At 42.9% G+C, this 20000-nt stretch overlaps 1 protein-coding gene across 2 annotated transcripts in view; it reads left to right on the top strand.

The window, feature by feature from the left end:
* Window positions 1-20000, top strand: part of LOC114546348 (nesprin-2) — a 152551-nt gene that overhangs the window by 87649 nt on the left and 44902 nt on the right. For both annotated transcript variants that reach the window (XM_028565063.1, XM_028565062.1), the window contains exons 24-31: window positions 9930-10112; window positions 10844-10951; window positions 12819-12973; window positions 14258-14405; window positions 14502-14596; window positions 16202-16433; window positions 17343-17537; window positions 19017-19142. In XM_028565063.1, coding sequence (XP_028420864.1) covers window positions 9930-10112; window positions 10844-10951; window positions 12819-12973; window positions 14258-14405; window positions 14502-14596; window positions 16202-16433; window positions 17343-17537; window positions 19017-19142 — 1242 coding nt within the window. The remainder of the gene's footprint in view (window positions 1-9929; window positions 10113-10843; window positions 10952-12818; window positions 12974-14257; window positions 14406-14501; window positions 14597-16201; window positions 16434-17342; window positions 17538-19016; window positions 19143-20000) is intronic.

Here is a 20000-nt window from a genome sequence, read left to right as displayed (position 1 = left end):
ACAAAGGAAGAGAACAGGCACACAAAAAAACAAACAGAGTACCAACAACAAAAGACTGCAATATCAACCTAGAGCAGAGGGGCACGTGACAACGCATTAGCTATTACGTTATCCACTCCTTTAATATGTCTAATCTCAAGCGCGTAGGCTTGCAAAAACAACGACCACCTCATGAGTCTCTGATTGGGACATTTAAACGACTGCAAAAATGTCAGCGGATTGTAATCCGTGTAGACCACAAGGGGCCTCCCACCAACGTACACCTCAAAATGCTGCAAAGACCAAACGAGTGCCAGCGCTTTCTTCTCTATCACAGAATAATTCAGCTGATAACGGTTGAATTTTTTCGAAAAGAAGCTAACTGGTCTCGCCAATCCCTGACCATCCTCCTGCAGCAAAACAGCACCCGCCCCAAACTGACTTGCATCCACTTGGATCATGAAGGGTTTATCAAAACAACAAAGACTTAATGCTTTCAAAGGCTTGCTGACACTCATCAGACCACAAAAACTTTACATTAGCCTTCAACAACTCTGTCAGAGGAAAGACCACTGTAGAGAAGTTTTTACAAAAGCTCCTGTAGTATCCAACCAGACCCTAAAAACGTTGCAACTCTTTTTTAGTAGTAGGCACAGGAAAATATTCTACTGCCCTAACTTTGGCCTGGACCGGAGCTACATGGCCCTGCCCCACTACACGTCCCAAATACGTCACAGTAGCCCTCGCAATCTCACATTTGGTCAAATTGACAGTCCGACGTGCCTCAGACAACCTGTCAAACAATGCCCGAATGCGTATAAGATGAGCGTGCCACGTGTCACTATATATAACGAGATCATCTAGGTAAACAGAACAACCTTCTAGACCAGACAACGCGATTCATCAATCGTTGAAATGTGGCCGGAGCGTTCCTCAAACCAAACGGCATAACTCTATAAGAATAGAGCCCAGACGGAGTAACAAACACCGATACCTCCTGAGCACGTGCAGACAACGGAACCTGCCAATATCCCTTAAGCAAGTCAAACTTGCTAACAAACTTGGCAGAACCAACCTGATCTATACAGTCATCCATCCGTGGCAACGGAAAGGAATCCGGTTTATTTACTGAGTTTACCTTCCTGAAGTCTGTACAAAACCTAGGTGATTTATCAGGTTTCGGGACCAAAATACACGGAGAGGACCAACTAGAAAATTACGGGAGAGCAATATTATTTTCCAGCATGTAAGCAATTTCAGAGTCCAGATGTTTAAGTTTCTCTGGAGACATACGGTAAAAGTGCTGTTTAATTGGTTGTGCATCTCCAACATCAACATCATGTTCGATCCAATTCGTGCATGTAGAAACATCACCAAACAGACATGAATAATGCTGCATCAAACCAGACTACTCATCACGCTTAGACTCAGTTAAATGCACCAACAGACTATCAAGATTACAAAGCGTCTCAGAATTTCTTAGACGACCATACAACAAACAAATCTGGTTCCGGCACGTCATCTATGCCCCTGCGAGTTAGACACCGAACTCACAAGCAAAACAGGATGCACCTTGTCACTCATTGACTGGCTTACATCAGCCCTCACGTCCATAATAGGACTTGAGAAGGTTGACATGACATAACTGTGTTGACTTTTTCCGACCTGGTGTAGCAATGATGTAATTAAGGTCAGACCTTCGCTCAACAACTGTATAAGGACCAGCATATTTAGCCTGAAATGGCGAGCTCACAACAGGCATCAGAGCAAGAACTTGATCCCCAGGACTAAACTCCTGATGTTCCGCAAGGCGATCATAGCAAGTTTTCATCTTACTCTGTGACATTTGCAAATTCTCCTTCGCCATTTCACCTGCAACAAGCAACCGATGCCTAAAGCCATTGACAAAATCAACCAAATTTCTCGGCGGATTGGTCTCCACCAAGCCATCCTTTAAAACAGCCAAGGGCCCACGCACTTTGTGTCCAAAAACCAAGTCATTAGGACTAAACCCGGTACTCTCCTGAACAGCTTCTCTCACAGCCAGTATAAGCCAAGGAAGACCCCCCTCCCAGTCTCTATCCACCTCTGTGCCGTATGCACGCAGGAGAGACTTCAGAGTCTGATGGAATCTCTCCAAGGCCCCCTGACTCTGTGCATGATAAGCCGATGACTGGTTATGACGGACACGCAACAACTTCAAAACTTGACCAAACATGTGCGAAGAAAAATTGGACCCCTGATCTCTCTGGATGACCTTCGGAATACCAAAGACCGAAATAAACTGACTTAGTGCTTTCACCACCGCCTTAGTGGTAATAGCCCTCAACGGATACAGAGTGTTTTGACACATCACAGTTAGTAGGTATTTACAGCCGGACTTAGAACATGGCAACGGACCCGCACAATCCACAATCAAATGCTCAAATGGTTCATTTACAACCATAATAGGTTGTAATGGAGCAGGCTTAACAGACTGATTGGGCTTACCCGTTAGCTGACACACATGACATGTTTTAATGTAAGCTGCAACATCTTTCTTCACCCGCGGCCAAAAGAAATGCTTCAAGATGTTAAGATAAGTCTTTCTCACACCAAAGTGCCCATTCTCATCGTGAGCAACTTTTAAGACAAGAGGACGAAATTTAGTCGGTACCACCAACTGAACGACAGCATCTCCAACAACGTCAGTACCCAGAGTCAACCACTTCCTAAACAACAAGCCATTTTGAACAAAATACCCACGTGCTACACTGGTGATCTCTGTAGCAGATGCAACCAAATCAAACATTACTTTAAGGGAAGAGCCACTCTGCTGTTCCTGTACCAATTCAGTTAATGACACAGATAGCGGAAAATCTGACAGTGATGGAGCCTGAAACTCAACCTCACCCCCATCAGGTTCCCTCACAGACTCTGCGTTACTCATAGCTCGTGTACTTACACAGGCTTAGAAAACTCCTGGCAAGTCCACAGCGATATGATCAACAACAGCCATAACCGGGCAAGATGTAACCACTGGCAAAGGAGGAGAATCAGCCCAAACACGCCCACCAACCAGCCCGTTACCCAGAATGAAATGAAGCAATGGGCAACGCCGGACACACACCAACGGCTACTTCGCCCTTCACCAGCTCACAGTCCAGAACCAACTTATGTAATGGTATGGGCAAAACAGTTAAACCCATGCCACGACTAAGTATATAATCGCCCGTATCAGTGTTGTCAGACAGCGGCAGCACAGATCCTACAATGTAGGAGTCAAAGGCCCCTGTATCCCTCAGGATTTTTACCGGCACCTTAGCCCCACTTCCTACCAGTGACACAAAGCCATCTCTAATAAAAGGAGCATATGCTTTCAAGACATCCAGTTCAAGCTCTGTAGTAAGCAACTCAGATACACAGTCCACAACAACCCGCGCAGCGGCTGCCACAGGCTTAACCTTCGATACTCCAGGTTTGTTTTTAAAATGCAGGAGCGGACAGTCAGCCTTCCAGTGACCCTTTTCATGACAGTAGTTACAATTAGTGTGGACAGCATCACCACGCAATACCGCCTCCGAGATTGGCGCACCAGCTCTCCAAGAACGCTCACGCGTTGTAGCCCGCTCTCTAAAACCTCCTTTATGAAGCAACAAGTACTCATCGGCTGACGTAGCCGCACCCGCTGCCGTGACACTCTGCTTCTCACTAACATATGTTGCAATGTAACCAGGAAGCATGTCCTTAAACTGCTCCAAAACCACAAGATCACACAGACCCTCAAAAGTAGTGACCTCCAGCGCAGCCAACCAACGTTTAAAATGACCAGTCAGGTCCCGAGCAAACTCCATATAAATTTGACCACTACGTCTCTCCCAGGACCTGAAACGTTGGCGATATGCCTCTGGCACTAACTCATACGCTTTTAACACAGCAGACTTGATAGTCGCATAGCCTGAGCTATCCACTGTACTCAACAAAGAATAAGCTTCCTGCGCCCGTCCCGTCAGCACACATTGAAGCATCAATGCACAATCTTCATCAGGCCAATCCCTAGCCTTAGCGACACGCTCAAACAACAAGAAAAGCGTATCGGGATCTTTCTCATTAAACGGTGGCAGTAGTCGTAAGTTAACATCAAAGGAACGCACAGCTCTAGACAACTGCCCGCTCTGAGCTCCACTGGAACCCTCACCTTCAGTTGCTAAAGCTAAACGGCGCCCCTCCAGATCCAATTTGGCCTGCTCTATTTCTTGCCGAATCCTCTCCACCTCAATCTGCTTCTTCATTAGCAATTCATGTTTACATCGGTCATGCTCAAGCTGAATCAACAACAGCTCCCTCTGTTGTTGTAACGATAAGCCCTGAGTCTGAACAAACGTACCCGCGGAAACCGTGGAGACAGGAGAACCATCATCCACATCCCCAGCCAACACACCTTTCTCTCTCTCAACTCTGACTTCAAAACTACCCTAATGTTCTCTTTCAAGCGTTTATGCTTACCACTACCGAGAAGTGTTCCGCAATCTTCAACAACTGCTCCTTAGTACAACGCCCCAACGCCTCCTCAGACGGAGCCGCAATAAACGCATCACACTCCGCCATCACAACTACAACTGGCAAAACAAAACAAAACGACAGCAACACACCCAGCAAGACAGTGCAACGTCCCCGTGCGCATTAAGAGGACCAACCCCCACCTGGTATGGAGCTTCCCCGCTAACTAACTCAACCCTAGTCTTCATGCAGCTACTTGTGGTGGGTACTTATGCACTAACGACCGCTGGCAAGGGAAAGCAACTAGCATGCTAGCAACCCTCCGAAAACCACGGACATGCTCCCAAGCCAAAAGCTTCACCCACGTTCGCCACAACACTATCAAAGATCAGTTCAACCAGCCCAAAAGTGGACCGTCACTACAGCCTACAAGAGAAAACTCCATCCACCATAAACACGCACACGAGGACCCACACCAGCCACCCGGATCACCTGTCGACCGTAGCAAACAACTTACAAAACAAAACAAAAATACCAACAAAGATATAACACAAATGCCAGAAAACAAGCCCTCACTACCCAGCTCAACCAGCCAAACCAACGTACAGCACCACCGCACTACCAAACAAACAAACAAACAAACAAACAAACAAACAAACAAACAAACAAACAAACAAACAAACAATAACCAAAGCAAAAAAGAACTTCTTACTAGTCCAACGGGCTGCCACGCTCCCAACAAACTAAACCACAACACACACTAACCAAACACAAAAACCGGCACGAGCCCCCATTTTGTCACAACCTGGCTCAAAGGCCATGACAAAAGAGGGAGCGAGGCATCGTAAATGATCAAAAGTGATTTATTTAACAAAAGAATAAACTAAACAGAACTTAACTAACTTAAATAAACCCAAAACAAAATGTGGAAGGCAGGGTGATCAGGCCATGGTTGAGGTCTGGATGGTAGTGAAGAGAGAGGAGTCTAGTCTGACCAGGTGGAGCTTTATCAGCTCCCCGCTCCCAGGTGCACCAGATCTGCAATCAACTCAAACAAAGATGGAAACAAAGATGGGTTCGACCAGAGAGATAACACTCCCACAGAGAGGCGATGCCAGATTACACAGGGCCGTCACAATATACACTACCAAAAGTTTTAGAACACCCCGATTTTTCCAGGTTTTTATTGAAATTCATGCAGTTCAATGTCTTATTGTAAAAAAGAAATCATGGTAATTAGGGGCCAGTTGATCTTTACGCATCTGCAAAAAAAAAATCTATTACTAAACAAACAGAACAACTTAAGAAAGAGTTAATCAATCTGGAACAATGTCATAAAAGAATTCCTACTGAGGAAAACTTGAGAAAACTAAATGCAGCCAGAACTAATCTTAACCTCATTCAAACAGAACATATCAAAAAACTTCTATTCTTTACCAAGCAGCAATATCATGAATATGGTAACAAGCCAAGTAGACTTCTAGCCTATCAACTCAAAAAAGAACGTGCAGAAAACACAATAAAGTGCACACGTAATGTGTCAGGCCAGTTGAAATATGATACACAATCAATTAAGTCCTCATTTCTTGATTTTTATACACAGCTTTACGCATCAGAAAATCCCTCCGCCATAGATATCCACAGATTTTTGGAAAAAGTATCCCTACCCTCTATCTCAGAGGATGAGAAGGAGCGGTTGAGTGCACCATTCACCCCAGAGGAGGTGCTACAAGCAATCAAGTCAATGCCCTCCGGAAAAACTCCAGGTTTGGACAGATATTCTGTAGAATTCTATGAGGCTTTCTGGGTGCAAATCGAGCCACTTTTCATGCCCATGGTTACTGATTTTTTTGAAAGTGGCGTTCTTCCTGATACTATGAAGACGGCAATAATATCTTTAATACATAAGAAGGACAAGGATGCTGCTGAATGTGCATCATTTCACCCAATTTCATTACTTCCAGTTGACTTTAAGATATTATCCAAATTAATTGCACGCAGGCTGGAAAACCTGTTGCCCCAGATTATTAATCCCGATCAGTCCGGCTTTGTGAAGGCGCGCTATGCATCTGACAATATCCGGAGGCTATTAAATATAATTGACCACTCGGCCCTACACAACAGAACAGCTCTACTACTTTCGCTTGACGCAGAAAAAGCGTTTGATAGGGTCGAGTGGTCATATTTGTTTGCTGTTCTGGAGAAATTTAATCTTGGTGAAAAATGTATTGGGTGGGTCAGAACTATGTATAGCAACCCTCAAGCTCAAATATGTATAAATGGTACCCTCACTGAAAATTTTTATTTGTTTAGAGGCTGTTGGCAGGGGTGCCCTTTATCTCCATTTTTATTTCGACTTATCTTCATGCCATCATTATGTCTACTTTGTCGTATTGTTTACCTGTTTGGTCACTTACAACAAATGAGATTCTTGAACCAGTAATAAGACTCTATAACAAAGCCTATAAGCTACATGTTAGGCTTCCTGGATGGACTCACCACTGTACTGCACTATCTTTGTGTAATGCCTTGACATTTGAGAATTATAAATTAAGCCTAAACTGTATTATCAAATTTTAAATGGTCACACTGTAGCTGCTCTCTACGTTGGTTCCAAAACCCAGTTCAAGGTCTGAGCGCATTACGAGATCTGTTACAAATGGACTTTTGCCTTTACCGGCTTTTAGAAACTGTTATGGACAGCGATCTTTTTTCTATGTGCTCACTAAAGTCTGGAATGACATTCCACAGCACATCAGAAATTTAACATCAATAACATCATTTAAATTAACATTTGCTCGCTATTTAATGGAGAGGTTTACCTGCGACCATTAAGTCAGCTTTATGGCTTTGCCCTGCTGCTCATTCTCCTGGTCTGTGTGTTTGTTACTGTTTCTGTCTAGGAGTTTTTGTTGTGTATGTGGTGTTTATGTCCTGCAGAGCAGGAACCTGCTGAAAATCAGTTTTACACTGAGTCAGGCCCGATTGTCTTTAATCTTTTCCTGTTTAATAAATAAAAAATGAAATGAAATGAAATTTAACTTGGCAATTGAACCACTCGCAGAAGCCATACGGGCTAATGAAGAGATTGCTGGTATCACTATCGGGAAAACAGAACAAAATTTCACTATATGCTGATGATATAATCATATACTTAACCAGCCCTGAGTGATCAATCCCAGCAGTATTAGATCTTATCTCTAAATTTGGAACAATATCGGGCTATAAAATCAATTTGACAAAATCCAATGCATTATTCATTAACTCGTCAGTTTCTAATAGACTCAGGGCAATCTCTCCGTTCACCTGGGCCCAGAGCAGCTTTAAGTATCTTGGGGTAAATGTGGCTCTAAAACTTAAGGATCTTTACTTCATAAACTACATTCCATTGCTTAAAAAGATTAAGGAAGAATTAGAACATTGGAAAATGCTCCCCATCTCATTTCTCGGACGAATACATGTAATTAAAATGAATGTTCTGCCCCGTTTTAGCTATTTATATCAGTCACTGCCCTGTTACTTGGATAAAACATTCTTTAAATCTATAAACAAAATGTTAACCTCTTTCATCTGGAAAAATTCCATACCAAGAATGGCTTTTAAAACTTATACAAAATCTAGAGAGAAAGGGGGACTGGAATTACCAGATTTACAGATGTACTATTGGGCTGCCCAGACAAAGGGCCTGATTAGCTGGGTACAAAAGCGTAATAATGCACACTGGATAGACATAGAAGAAGAACTTTGTAATCCTATTTCTACAACTTTGCTACCATTCATTAACAACATAAATGCACTGCATCAAATAACAAAAACATATGTAGTATACAACACTCTTCAGGCTTGGCAAGATATAAATAAGTTCTGTGGGAATTTCGGCAAAATCTCCAGGCTTTCCCCCTTATCCTTAAACCCAGATCTGCCACCATCTATTGGCGGTTCTTTGTATACAAAGTGGAGAGGAAATGGTATACATCAATTCCAACAATTGTTTACCGGGGATACATTCAAGTCCTTTTCTGTTCTAATGGCAGAATATGAAATTCCGAAACAGGACTTTTATAGATACTTACAAATTCGCCATCTAATAAACACCCTTAATGGGGAAAAACGCCTGTCTTTGGGGCTGACAAATCTCGAGGAGATTTTGGTAAAATCAACATCATTAAAAGGAAAAATCTCTGTAATTTATAGTGCTTTGTTGGACTATTACAGCTCTTCCTTGACCCCACTTAGGAACATATGGCAGAAGGATATGGGACGTGCTTTTGACGAAGATCAGTGGGATACGATATGTCAGAATGTTTTTTCCTCACTGTCCTGTAATAAAATAATTGAGCAAAATTATAAATTCATGCACAGGATGTACCTTACTCCGCTCCGCTTAAGTAAAATGTTTCCTAACTCATCCCCCAGATGTCATCGTTGTAAATCATGTAAAGGGTCAATTATGCATGTTTTTTGGGAATGCAGGAAATTAAAACATTTAACTGTTAAGATTGTGAAAACCCCGCTGGACATTACACCAACACGGTACCTCTTTGGTACGGAATTGGACAAGACCCTGGATGCCACATGCAGGAAGAGGATTATCATAATGTCTTATATAGCAAAGAAATGCATCTTGCTCAATTGGAATCAACAAAGACCCCCATCATTTAATCTGTTTAAAAAAATCCTAAATGAAACTTTGAGACTGGAACAACACACATACGCCCTAAAAAATAAGCCTTCCGCAGGATATGGGAACCGCTTATGGACCTCTGACACTACCCTGTCATAACAGAGTTTGACATGTTTACATAACATTCACAAAGGATGAACTGTGATCTGTGACCATGACCACTGACCTGATCTAATTTTCTGTATTTTTTTTCTTCTTTTTCTTTTTTTATTGTTAATAAAATGTTAAAAATCAATAAAAAGATAATTGAAAAAAAAAAAAAAAAAAGAAATCATGGAATCAATTTATAAAACAAAATGTTTTTTAAATTTTTTACTCATCAAAGAAGCCCCCTTTGGCAGATATAACAGCTGAACACACACGTGGCATTCTTTCTACAATGGAAATCAAATATTCTTCAGAAAGTTCTTCCCAACTCTGTTGCAGAAGTTCCCATAAACTTGTAGGTTGCTTTGCTTTCCTCTTTCTGTCCAGTTCCTCCCAAACCAGCTCAATGGGGTTTAAGTCTGGTGACTGTGCTGGCCCCTCCATGTTTTTACGCTTACCATCTTGTTCTTTTTTGCTAAGGTAGTTCTGGCTAAGCTTGGACTTATGTTTTGGGTCATTATCTTGCTGCAAAATGCTGTGGTAGCCGTTTTGGTTCAGGGTGCCTTTCACTCTGTACAAATCACCGACACTGGGGGTTGAGAGTCAACGTCAGTGGGTCCGGGGTTAGAGCTGTGATCACTTTTTTTATTTATTCACCTACATCTGTATCCCTGTTTGTCCCTGTCCACCTGTGCTCCAGAGTGTCCTGGAGAGAACGGGCGCTCTGCAGTCGGACCTTCAGGCTGTGCTGGAGGCCTCCAAGGACGTCAGTGGCCACCTGGAACCTTCAGCTGCCAGTCTTGTCCAATCAGAGAGCCGGCTGCTGTCCCGTGGTGTTCAGCAGCTCAGCCAGACGGTGACAGGGAAGCTGGGTCAGCTGCAGGTAATATTTAATGAATGAATGATTCTATTTATGGGATGTCCAGGGTGAGCCAAGAACAAGGGCGCAGGTTTAGTTTCAACATTGGGGGGGGACACATTATAACCTGGGGTTCTGGGGTTCTGGGGGTCTGGGGTTCCTCCCCAATAAAATGTAGAGCAACAAACACTTCATTTCCTGCATTCTGGTGAATTTGTATGCAACAATGTATTGTGCAAATGTCTTTATTTACTGTATGTGAACTGAAATATTATTCTGTATTGTTCAAAACTTTCTGCATATACATCACACGTGTGTCAGGATGCTTTTTTTATTTTTAGGAATCATAAACATCTTAACAACAAATCTGTTAGAGAATAAGACCTTGTTAAAGCCAGAAGCTCCAACTTTTAAATCTACATAAAAGACATGAAATCACAAGAAAACATACATTTATTTTTTACGCTCCTGTTGTGTTCTTTAACCCCCCAATGTAGCACAAGGTAGACAACAGTTCTTGTTTTCTGTACATGTTTTGAGCCCCCTGAATGGTTATTTCACCTCTTTTTTGGGAATGTGTTGTCTTTCGTATATTTTGAGGGGGACAAAACTACCTCTTCTAAATATTGGAGGGGACGTATCCCCTGCATCCCCCCCAACATCACGTATTCCCTGCACCCCCCCCAACATATACACCTATGGCTATACATTTAAGACACGGATGGGCGTATGTCCTGTGTCATGTCTGAGTGTAGGAGGAGCTCCAGCGTCTGCAGGAGTTTGAAAGCGTCCTGGAGTCACTGGAGGGAAACCTGGAGCTTTGGCAGGCGCGTCTGCACGCTGTGGATCGGACAGCAGACAAGGTGAGACGGCATGATAAGATAGACTTTATTAATCCCACACTGTGGAAATTCCTGTGCTACAGCAGCTCAGAAGAAAAAAATTTACACACATCAGAATTACACAAATACACATTAAGTAGACATAGGAGAAAAAAATATACATAAAGTATAAGAAATAGAAAAAATAGAATTAGTTATAATAATAATAGTAATAAAACAAAATATTGACACAATAACATCCAATCCGCTTTATTTATATAGCACAATTTTAACAAACACAAGGTTTCCAAAGTGCTGCACAAAAAGATAAAACAAAAATAAATAATAATTAGAATAAATAAAAAACTAAAATACTAAAATGCACAATAAAAATATGCAAGTATACACATAAGATCAACACTCTACCTGGTGTTAAAAGCCAAAGAAAACAGGTGGGTTTTAAGAAGATTTTTAAAATTAGACAGAGAGGAGGCCTGTCTAATGTGCAGAGGCAGTCCATTTCAAAGTTTTGGAGCTGCAACAGCAAACGCTCGATCCCCTCTGAGCTTAAGCCTAGCTTTAGGCACCATCAGGAGCAGCTGGTCAGCTGACCTGAGAGATCGGCTGGGAGTGTCTCAAAGTGTAGTCTCTGAAGGACTGGTTTGATTTTTGCCAGCTGCCTTAACTGGAAAAAGCTAGAATTCACCACAGCTTTAATCTGGCTGTCAAATGTGAGGTCTGAGTCCACTTTCACCCCCAAATTTTTCACAATTGGCTTGCGATACTGTGCAAGAATACTCACATCAACTAGGGGGGGTGGGGGTCACAGAAGTGTCACCAAAGACCATGACTTCTGTCTTTTCTTCATTCAAATTTAGAAACTTTAAAGACATCCAAGCTTCAATATCATGTAAGCATTGTAGCAGTGGGTTAACAGTGTAGGAATCAGACTTTTTGAGGGGAACGTAGATTTGTCTGTCGTCCGCATGGCAGTGAAAATGTTTCCTGAGAATGGAACCAAGTGGGAGTAGATAGAGAGAAAATAAAAGAGGGCCAAGCACAGAGCCCACATGAGAGAGGAGCAGTGAGTGTCAGGAATGTGACCGGTACATGGATAACACAGTGACCAGAGTCAGTAGCTAAAAAGATATCATTAAAAACTGATTCTGTGCTGTGCAATGTTTTAAAACCGGATTGGAAAATTTCAAGAATATTTTGTTCATTTAAAAAGTCCATGAGCTGGGAATATACAATCTTCTCTAAGATTTTAGAGAAGAAGGGCAATTTGGAGATAGGCCTAAAATTTGCCAAAATAGTAGGATCCAGCCCAGGTTTTTTTAATAAAGGCAGCACAACTGCATGTTTAATATTTACAGAGACTACTCCAGAGGACAGACTGCTATTAATAACTGTGAGACAAGATGGCCCAACACTGGGAAAAACCTCCTTAAAGTCACTCTTAAAAACAGTCGCAATTTCTCCTCCACGGCCAGACGTCGGAGGAGAGTTAAAAAAGCAGCACTCATCAGGTAAAAGTTTGGTGAAGACACCGGACTCACCAACACTCAGCCGGGTCTCGGAGATAAAGAGGAAATCCACTTCCTGGGATATATATATATATATTTTTTGTTTAACTGAACATAAAATACAAAATTACATGTGAGGTTGTGGTAGAAATCTGTAACGTCTTATATAAAAACCACAACCAAAGGACATACAGAATGAATGTTACATTTTGGTATATGGAAGGGGATCTCACCAGAAAAATTAGTGAAGAAGTAAAAAAAAAAAGACTAAATGGTGACAGAAGAACACAGACCATGTGTAGCATGTAGTGTTCCTCAGCTGTGATGCCATGCATGCAGTCGTCCAGTCTCTTGTGATCTGATGCCACCATATATGTTTCCAGTCTTGCCTCCTGGAGCTGAGTGGCCTGACTGCTGACCTGGATGTGCTGAATGAGCAGAGCTGCAGCCTGACGCTGGGCGACGCTGCAGCACGCCGCCTGCAACGCCTCAACCACAGCTGGGCCGACGCCTCCGCCAGAGCTGAGGAGGCCTGCAGGTCAGGCTTACTGGCTCATTAGTCAGGATGATTGTACTCTACCTGCGTAGTTTAAAAGAAGGATATTGATCAGCAGAGATGTTCACAAGTCATTTTTTGGAAGTCCAAGTCGAGTCTCAAGTCTTTGAGCTCGAGTCCAAGTCAAGTCTCAACGGTGTGAAAAAATATATATTTTTTTTTAAAATAAAATAAAAAATTTTGGTTACAAATAGCAAAATGAATTAAAGCTGCGAGCAGCGATGGAAGGGCTCTCGCGCCTCTGCGCGCGTCGGGGTTACCGGCGGACGCTGCTCCTTGCGACCGTGCATTTGCGCGGCACTCAGACACCGCAAATCGTCACCAATGAAAAGGGAACTCCCCGCTGAGTTCAACGATACCTCACACAAGACTCTACGTCATACAGTTCATTAGCTGTGAAAAGGGGCGTGGCTAAAGCATAGAGGGCGGGCCAAACCATCACCAATGAAGAAGGAACTCTGCTGAGTTCAGTGACACCTCACACAAAACTCTACATTAAAAGGTTCAAATGTTATGAAAGGGGGCGTGGCCTGAGTAAGTGGGCATGGTTAAAGTATAGGGGGTGGCTCAGTATCACATGTAGACCACACATTATAAGTTTCATGTAAATCGGATGATGTTTGTCATATAAGGCGCATTTCCTGTTGCCAGCGGGGGGCGCTATGACCAAAAGTCAATTTTGGCCTGTAGGTGTCCTCAGGTCTGGACCTTTGTAAATCGTGAGAAATTTCGGGCAGATACGACACCGTACACTCAAGTTACAACAACTTCTTTGTTCATTGCTAAACACTCAAAATGGCCGCGTGTACCAAGTTTTGTGAGTCTACGTTAAATGCACTGCAGGGGCGCAATTTATTTAACTTTGTAGGGGGCGCTAGCGAGCCATTTTTGTGCGCCTATTCCCGAAACCCTTAAAATACGTAAATTTTCACCAGACTTGATGCGACCGCCAAATTTGGTGAGTTTTTGAATATGTTAAGCCCCTCAAAAAGCCAATTCATTTGACGGGAAAATAATTCCTTCAGTTTCAATAGGGCCTTTGCCGCTGTCGGCGCTCGGGCCCTAATAAATCTTAATATGACAAAAAAAACTCAATGAAATAACTAGAAAAGAAAGGGCCCAAACTGACAGACGCGGCCGCCACATAGGCATTTTATTGGAAATTCATTGTTTAAGATACCGTTAATATACATGAAATAAAATGTACTACTACAGTACATAGTGCAGCTTTCAGATGAAGTGTTGTTTTTGTTGTTGGGTGTGCAGCGAACTGCAGACGGAGGCACTGAGGTGGCAGAGCTTTGAGCAGAAGTGTGAGAGCTGGATGTCTTTCCTGCAGAGGATGGAGGACAGCCTGGCTGTGGATGTGGCCGGCTCCTACATTGGCCTCAGACAGCAGCTCTGCACACACAAGGTATCACACATGACTAACACACTCACTCACAAGACTTCACACAAACACTACAGACGCACGGAGATGTAATCAGCTGATCTCTCCTGGTGTTTTCAGCGGTTTCAGGCAGAGCTGTCCACCGGTCACCAGATCCTTCATTCCGTGGTCACTGAAGCCCTTCATCTTCTGCAGAAAGGAGAGGTGGAGGACAGGTAAGAACAGGGTGTCGGACTGGGGGGAAAAAGGGGACTGAATACCCAGGGCCCTCATGTGAGGAGGGCCCAAAAAGATGCTAGAATGAATAGCTGTGGATGCGGGGGGATACGGGGCTCAGAATTTTGTGCTACGCCCCTGGGTAAGAAGATCCAACTGGAAAGTGACTTTCTGGGATAGGAGAAAAACATGCTCTTGTTTGTTGCCATTTCTCTAAACCAATCACAATCGTCATGGGCTGTGCTAATCGCCAGACAGAGCCACGGTGCCTCTGCAAAATAGCCTCAGGAAGGAACTTTTGTTTTGGTGGAAAATGTGCGACGTACGTTCAAAAGTAGTTTTAGTCGTGCAACAGAAAACTCCGATTGGACAGATAGTCTAGCTAGCTGTCTGGATTTACCCTGCGGAGATCTGAGGAGCAGTTAACCATAGTCCTCACAAATCCACCAGAGGTTAGAATGCCAACACAAAGAAAGCAGAAGGCGACGGACATCCGATCGAAAAGAAGGACGTCCAGCGAAATTTCCAGTGACCCCCCCTAATAATAAAAATAACACCTTTCCCCAGGACCCTGTAGGCTGGTCACTGCAGTCACAGATGGCATTTTTAAAGATTATTTTTTGGGCATTTTAGGCCTTAATTTGACATGAAAGCAGTGAGAGAGGGGGAATGACATGCAGCGAAGGGCTGCGGGTCGGAGTGGAATCCACGGCCGATGCGGCGAGGATTGAGCCTCTGCTGCGCCCCACACAGCCAGCCTTTTAACAACTCAGCTGCTAGAAGCCACATGTCCACATTCTCATCTTAAGCTCCATTATTGCGGCCTATTGAAAGTTCCATATAAACAATGTTGAGAAAAAAAAGCCAAGTGCGTGGGGGGCTTCCAGCACACTCCAACCATTTTCTGTGCGGCTGTCCCCAATATGAATGACGTCAGGTCGGAGGCAACACTCTGCCAGAACCGTGTAGCAGTGGGTGCACTCCCAGAAAATATAAAGAAACGTTCCCAGGGGCACCGGGGCCACTCACCTGGTTGAGCGTGCGCACCCTGCCCCATTTGCAGTGGCTTAGTCCTCGCTACAGCGGCCATTGGTTCAATTCTAACCCATGGCCCTTTGCTGCATGTCACTGCCCCTCTCTCTCCCCCTTTCATATCATCAGCTTTCCTCTCTAATAAAGGCGTAAAATGTCCCCCAAAAATTATAAAAGGAAGGAAAAATGAAGGTGTTTTTGCCTCACCCTCTTTAATTTACTAAAAGTCATTTTCCAGTTGCGTACAGAGGCTTAGTCCTCGCTACAGCGACTGCGGGATGAATTCCGACCTGCGGCCCTTTGCTGCATGTCATTCCCCCTCTCTCTCCCATTTCATGTCTAAGCTGTCCTATCAAATATATGCCTACAATGCCAAAAAAGTCATCTTAAAACAAAGAAAGAAGTGTGCCCAAGGTCTTCAGCAAACATAAAGTGCATGAGGCATCACCACTAACTGTCATTAGATACAGCTTGCGAGAGGTCAGACAAGTCCTATGAACAAAATGGTACTGGATTGGTGCCAATATAATATAAACCCACACAATGCTTCGTTACTGTGTTAATGTGCCCAGGAGTGACTTCCTCCTGAAGCTGGCCCAGCTCAGGGAGCACTGGCAGGGGGCGGTGCAGCGGGCGGACCAGCGGCGCTCCCTCGTGGAGGGGCTGGTGAAACACTGGCACCTGTACGGCCGCAGCCTGAGGAAGCTGCAGAGGTTCTTGTCGGAGACAAAGACCATCCTCCCCCCAGCCGGACCGGCCCGCTGTAGCCTGCAGCAGCTGCCACGCTCCCTCCGGGACCTCCAGGTGAGATGGACAGCCGCAGGGCTGGAATATCAGGGAATCAGTTATTACAGACATGGAAACTACGGGAATTTTCTACATTTTGTGAGGAACTTAGTGGCAGGGTTTCCGCGGGGTATAAGTCTAAAATTTCAAAATCAAAATTGTAGGCCTTAAAAAGTCTTAAATTTGCTAAAGTATTGTGTTCTAGGATTTAAATAATTTTAAACAGGTCTTAATTTTCCTACGGCCATGCAACTGTACCTCTAATGCTCTCTTTATTTTTATTTTTTTATTCCATAGTGTTGTAGTACTGTCTATTGCAGTACAAATGTAATTTTGCTGTACGACTACAAATGAGCCCAACATGCAACTTATATTGCAGCCAATCAGCTTTCGTGTGATTGGTGCAAGTCTCTTTCAGATTGTACCACAGACATAAAACAGATTTTATTCTTCAGCTATGGCAGTACTCTGTGGACTCTGTGGTCAGGCTTTCCAGAAACAACCAAACAGTTTTATGGTACATTTTCAGGACTGTCAAAGACTCCTGCAGATAATTGATGGTCTATAGAACAGTTATTTATTCAGGCAGAAAAAAACAGCTGTCTGAGGGCTGATTTTGAGATTTAGGAAGAGGAAACAACTGATGCTGATTACATTTAAATTTAAAAACAGATTAAAAAAACATTTAGGCGTTTCCATTCTGATGCTTTGATTACCATGATAAGAAGAGATGGGTTTAAATTGATTGTGAGTGTAGATACAATAAACAGCTTCCAGTAAGGGACCAGTAAGCCCTTCACTGTAAAGACCACAGAACAGCTCATTGGCTAACCTTCTCTTTTGGTTTCTCTCTGTCTCCTCCTTTTTCCTTTAAAACAAAAAAAAGAATCATCTTTAACCTTCTCTATCCTCCATCTTGCTCCTCAGCACGCAGAGCTGTTGTTCCAGAGGTATCAGTGCAGTTTCATTCAGACTCTGGAAGTCGGCCGGCAGCTCTTCTCCATGGGGGACGAGGAGACCCAGACTCGGCTGCAGACGGAGCTGGGATCCCTGCATGAGGAGTGGGACAACATCCACAGCTTGCTGGGCCGGAGGACGGAACTCACCGAGACGATCGTCAAGGTAATCTGTCGCTCTGTGTCAAGTTGTTACTGTGGTTGCAGGAGATGAAGTGATGCTGCCAGGAACATCTTGTTGGTGTATTTCACTGCACAGTTTTGATCTCAGTCGGCCAATTCTCTGTGATTTTGGTGACTCCGAACTAACCCTTTCAAAGTCGGCTGTAGATGTAATGTTTTTCTTGAAACTTGAGTAAATTAAGTACACAATGAAAGTAAACACTGACAAGTTTTTTTCATATTTGGCAGCTGTTTCTATCATATTTCGCAGACTTGCAAATCTTACCACACTAAGTTATGTTATATCGTGTGTTTTTTTGTTTATTTCTTTGCCTTTTGTGTGCCTTTTGTTTTGCTCTGTCACTTTGTTTTGTGTCTTTTTCCCATTTAAAATCTAAACTGTACAAAATGTCTATTTTCAAAACTTGATTCTGTTTTTAATAAAATGTTAAAAAAACAACAACAAAAAAAACACCAAAGTCACACAATACCACAAACTAAAATACAACAAATTACTGTTTTTTTGTAAAAGAAGTCTGGTGGCTTTGAAGAGAGCAGAGATAACGGCTTCAGTTCCCCGTCGTTTTACAGTTCTATAGCGCACCCGCTAAATGTAGGCAAAGTCATGTTAAAGTATGTTGCAGGAAAGGCTCATTACAGATTAAAAAGAGGGAACAGGAACAAAGTACAGTACCTTTTCAGTGTCTTGTTGCCCTCAACCAGCTGCAGGTACAGTAGAGTCTGATTATAAGAGTTGAGTTTTTGTTTATTCAACCTGTTATTCACCTGTCTTGTTTTCGTGGAAACGTCTCAATCCTGCATCTGTCCCCTGTAGCCTCTGACGGCTTCTGTTTGCCTGAGAGCGGGCGAGTAAATCCAATCTGCTCTGATTAATGGTTATTAAAGACAGTGGACATGTTTAGGAAGTCTGAGATAAAGGAGTGTAATAGCTCTCTGCTCATTCTCTCTCGTTTTTTAAACTTTCTTTTTATTGTTTTTTTAGGTTTAAACAAGAACAGGAAAGAAAGAAAGAGGGTAATAGAAAACAAAGAGACATGGGCCATACAGTGCAGGCAAAACACACTGGAAAAAAAACAGGGATTTACAATTAGCGTGGGTGTATTCCTTACAATACAGACCATTTATAGTAATATATTGGTCAAATTGTAACATTAAGGAAAAGGTCAGTCTATCCATACAGTTTATTAGGCTGACAATTGCAATCCAATCATCCTTAGATGGCGGGTTTATCCACAGCCACTTCCACATGTAATGGCTTTCTTGCTTGCAACAAGAAGGACTTATAAAGGTACTTATCATGAGACATGAGATTATCTAGTAATTTGCCCAAGTATAATGTAACAAAGGAGCAATCCACTTTTAGTCCAAATAGCTCTCTGCTCATTCTCTAAGCCAAGAAGCTAAGTTTAAGAACCCAGTGCATTAATATGGATGATCAATGTTTTTTTAAATTGTGTCTCAGAACTGGGAGCGCTGCGAGGCTGGGCTAGCAGGCAGCATGCTGCAGCTGAAGGAACTGAAGAACAGACTGAACCAGTCGATGCCAGAGTTTGACGATGAGCTGCAGAGTGCCGAGAAATACAACAAGGTACATCTGCAAACAGCTGGTCACCCAAATTACATAGTCCCATAATGCTGGCAGAGTTTTATTTCTACAGAACATACAGTGGAGAGACAGAGCCACTCTGCCGGCAGCAGTAATCTCATTGACTGGGTAAACCTCAGTGGGTGGAGCCAAAGGCTGATTTTCTGGCTGAGTAATTTGGGACAGAATATGTCATTGATAATACATTTTTTATACATATTTTGACCAGGATATCTGTACCATCTGTTTTTGGCTTTGCTCATTCAGAGAAACCTGAAATAGCAGCAGTTTTTGATTTCATTTCTGCAATATGTTTTTGGAGGGGTGTATCAATGTCAGACAAATTTTGAATTTAGGAGGAATTTCCAATGGCTGCACTGGTGGATACATGTATCCACTGTTTGAAGCAGTCTCAAACATGGTAAGAACATTTTCAAAGAATGGAATCCTTTGAAACCCACTTCAACCCAGACCCCCCTGAATAAACACATTTCACGAAATGTGGAAGTACTCCTTTAAGGATTCAGGTTTATACTTTGCTGTGCTTGTACTGGGATTATTTTCATGACAGATCATTCTTTCTGAACTGACCACAATGTCAAGACAAAAAGACAAGAGTCTACTCTATGGATACATAACAGGCTCACATTCATGTAACTTTTCATAGCAGTTAGCAGCCCTAAACACCCCCAAAATAAATAAACTACAGGTACAGAGATGTAGACAGTGTAATTACATCAGCAGACAGTGGAAGAACTACAAAGAGAGTTGGTGCCTTCAGGCAGTTTGAGTTTGAGTGGAAACAATCACTTTAAGTCCCAAGAGAGCAAAGAAAGCCAAGTTTAAAACAGGTTTGACTCA

The sequence above is a fragment of the Perca flavescens genome, chromosome 20, assembly GCF_004354835.1.
Source record: "Perca flavescens isolate YP-PL-M2 chromosome 20, PFLA_1.0, whole genome shotgun sequence".
In the NCBI taxonomy this organism is placed as follows: Eukaryota; Metazoa; Chordata; class Actinopteri; order Perciformes; family Percidae; genus Perca; species Perca flavescens.
The sequence above is the reverse complement of the archived record's forward strand: the minus strand, read 5'-3'. Positions and strand labels throughout refer to the sequence as shown.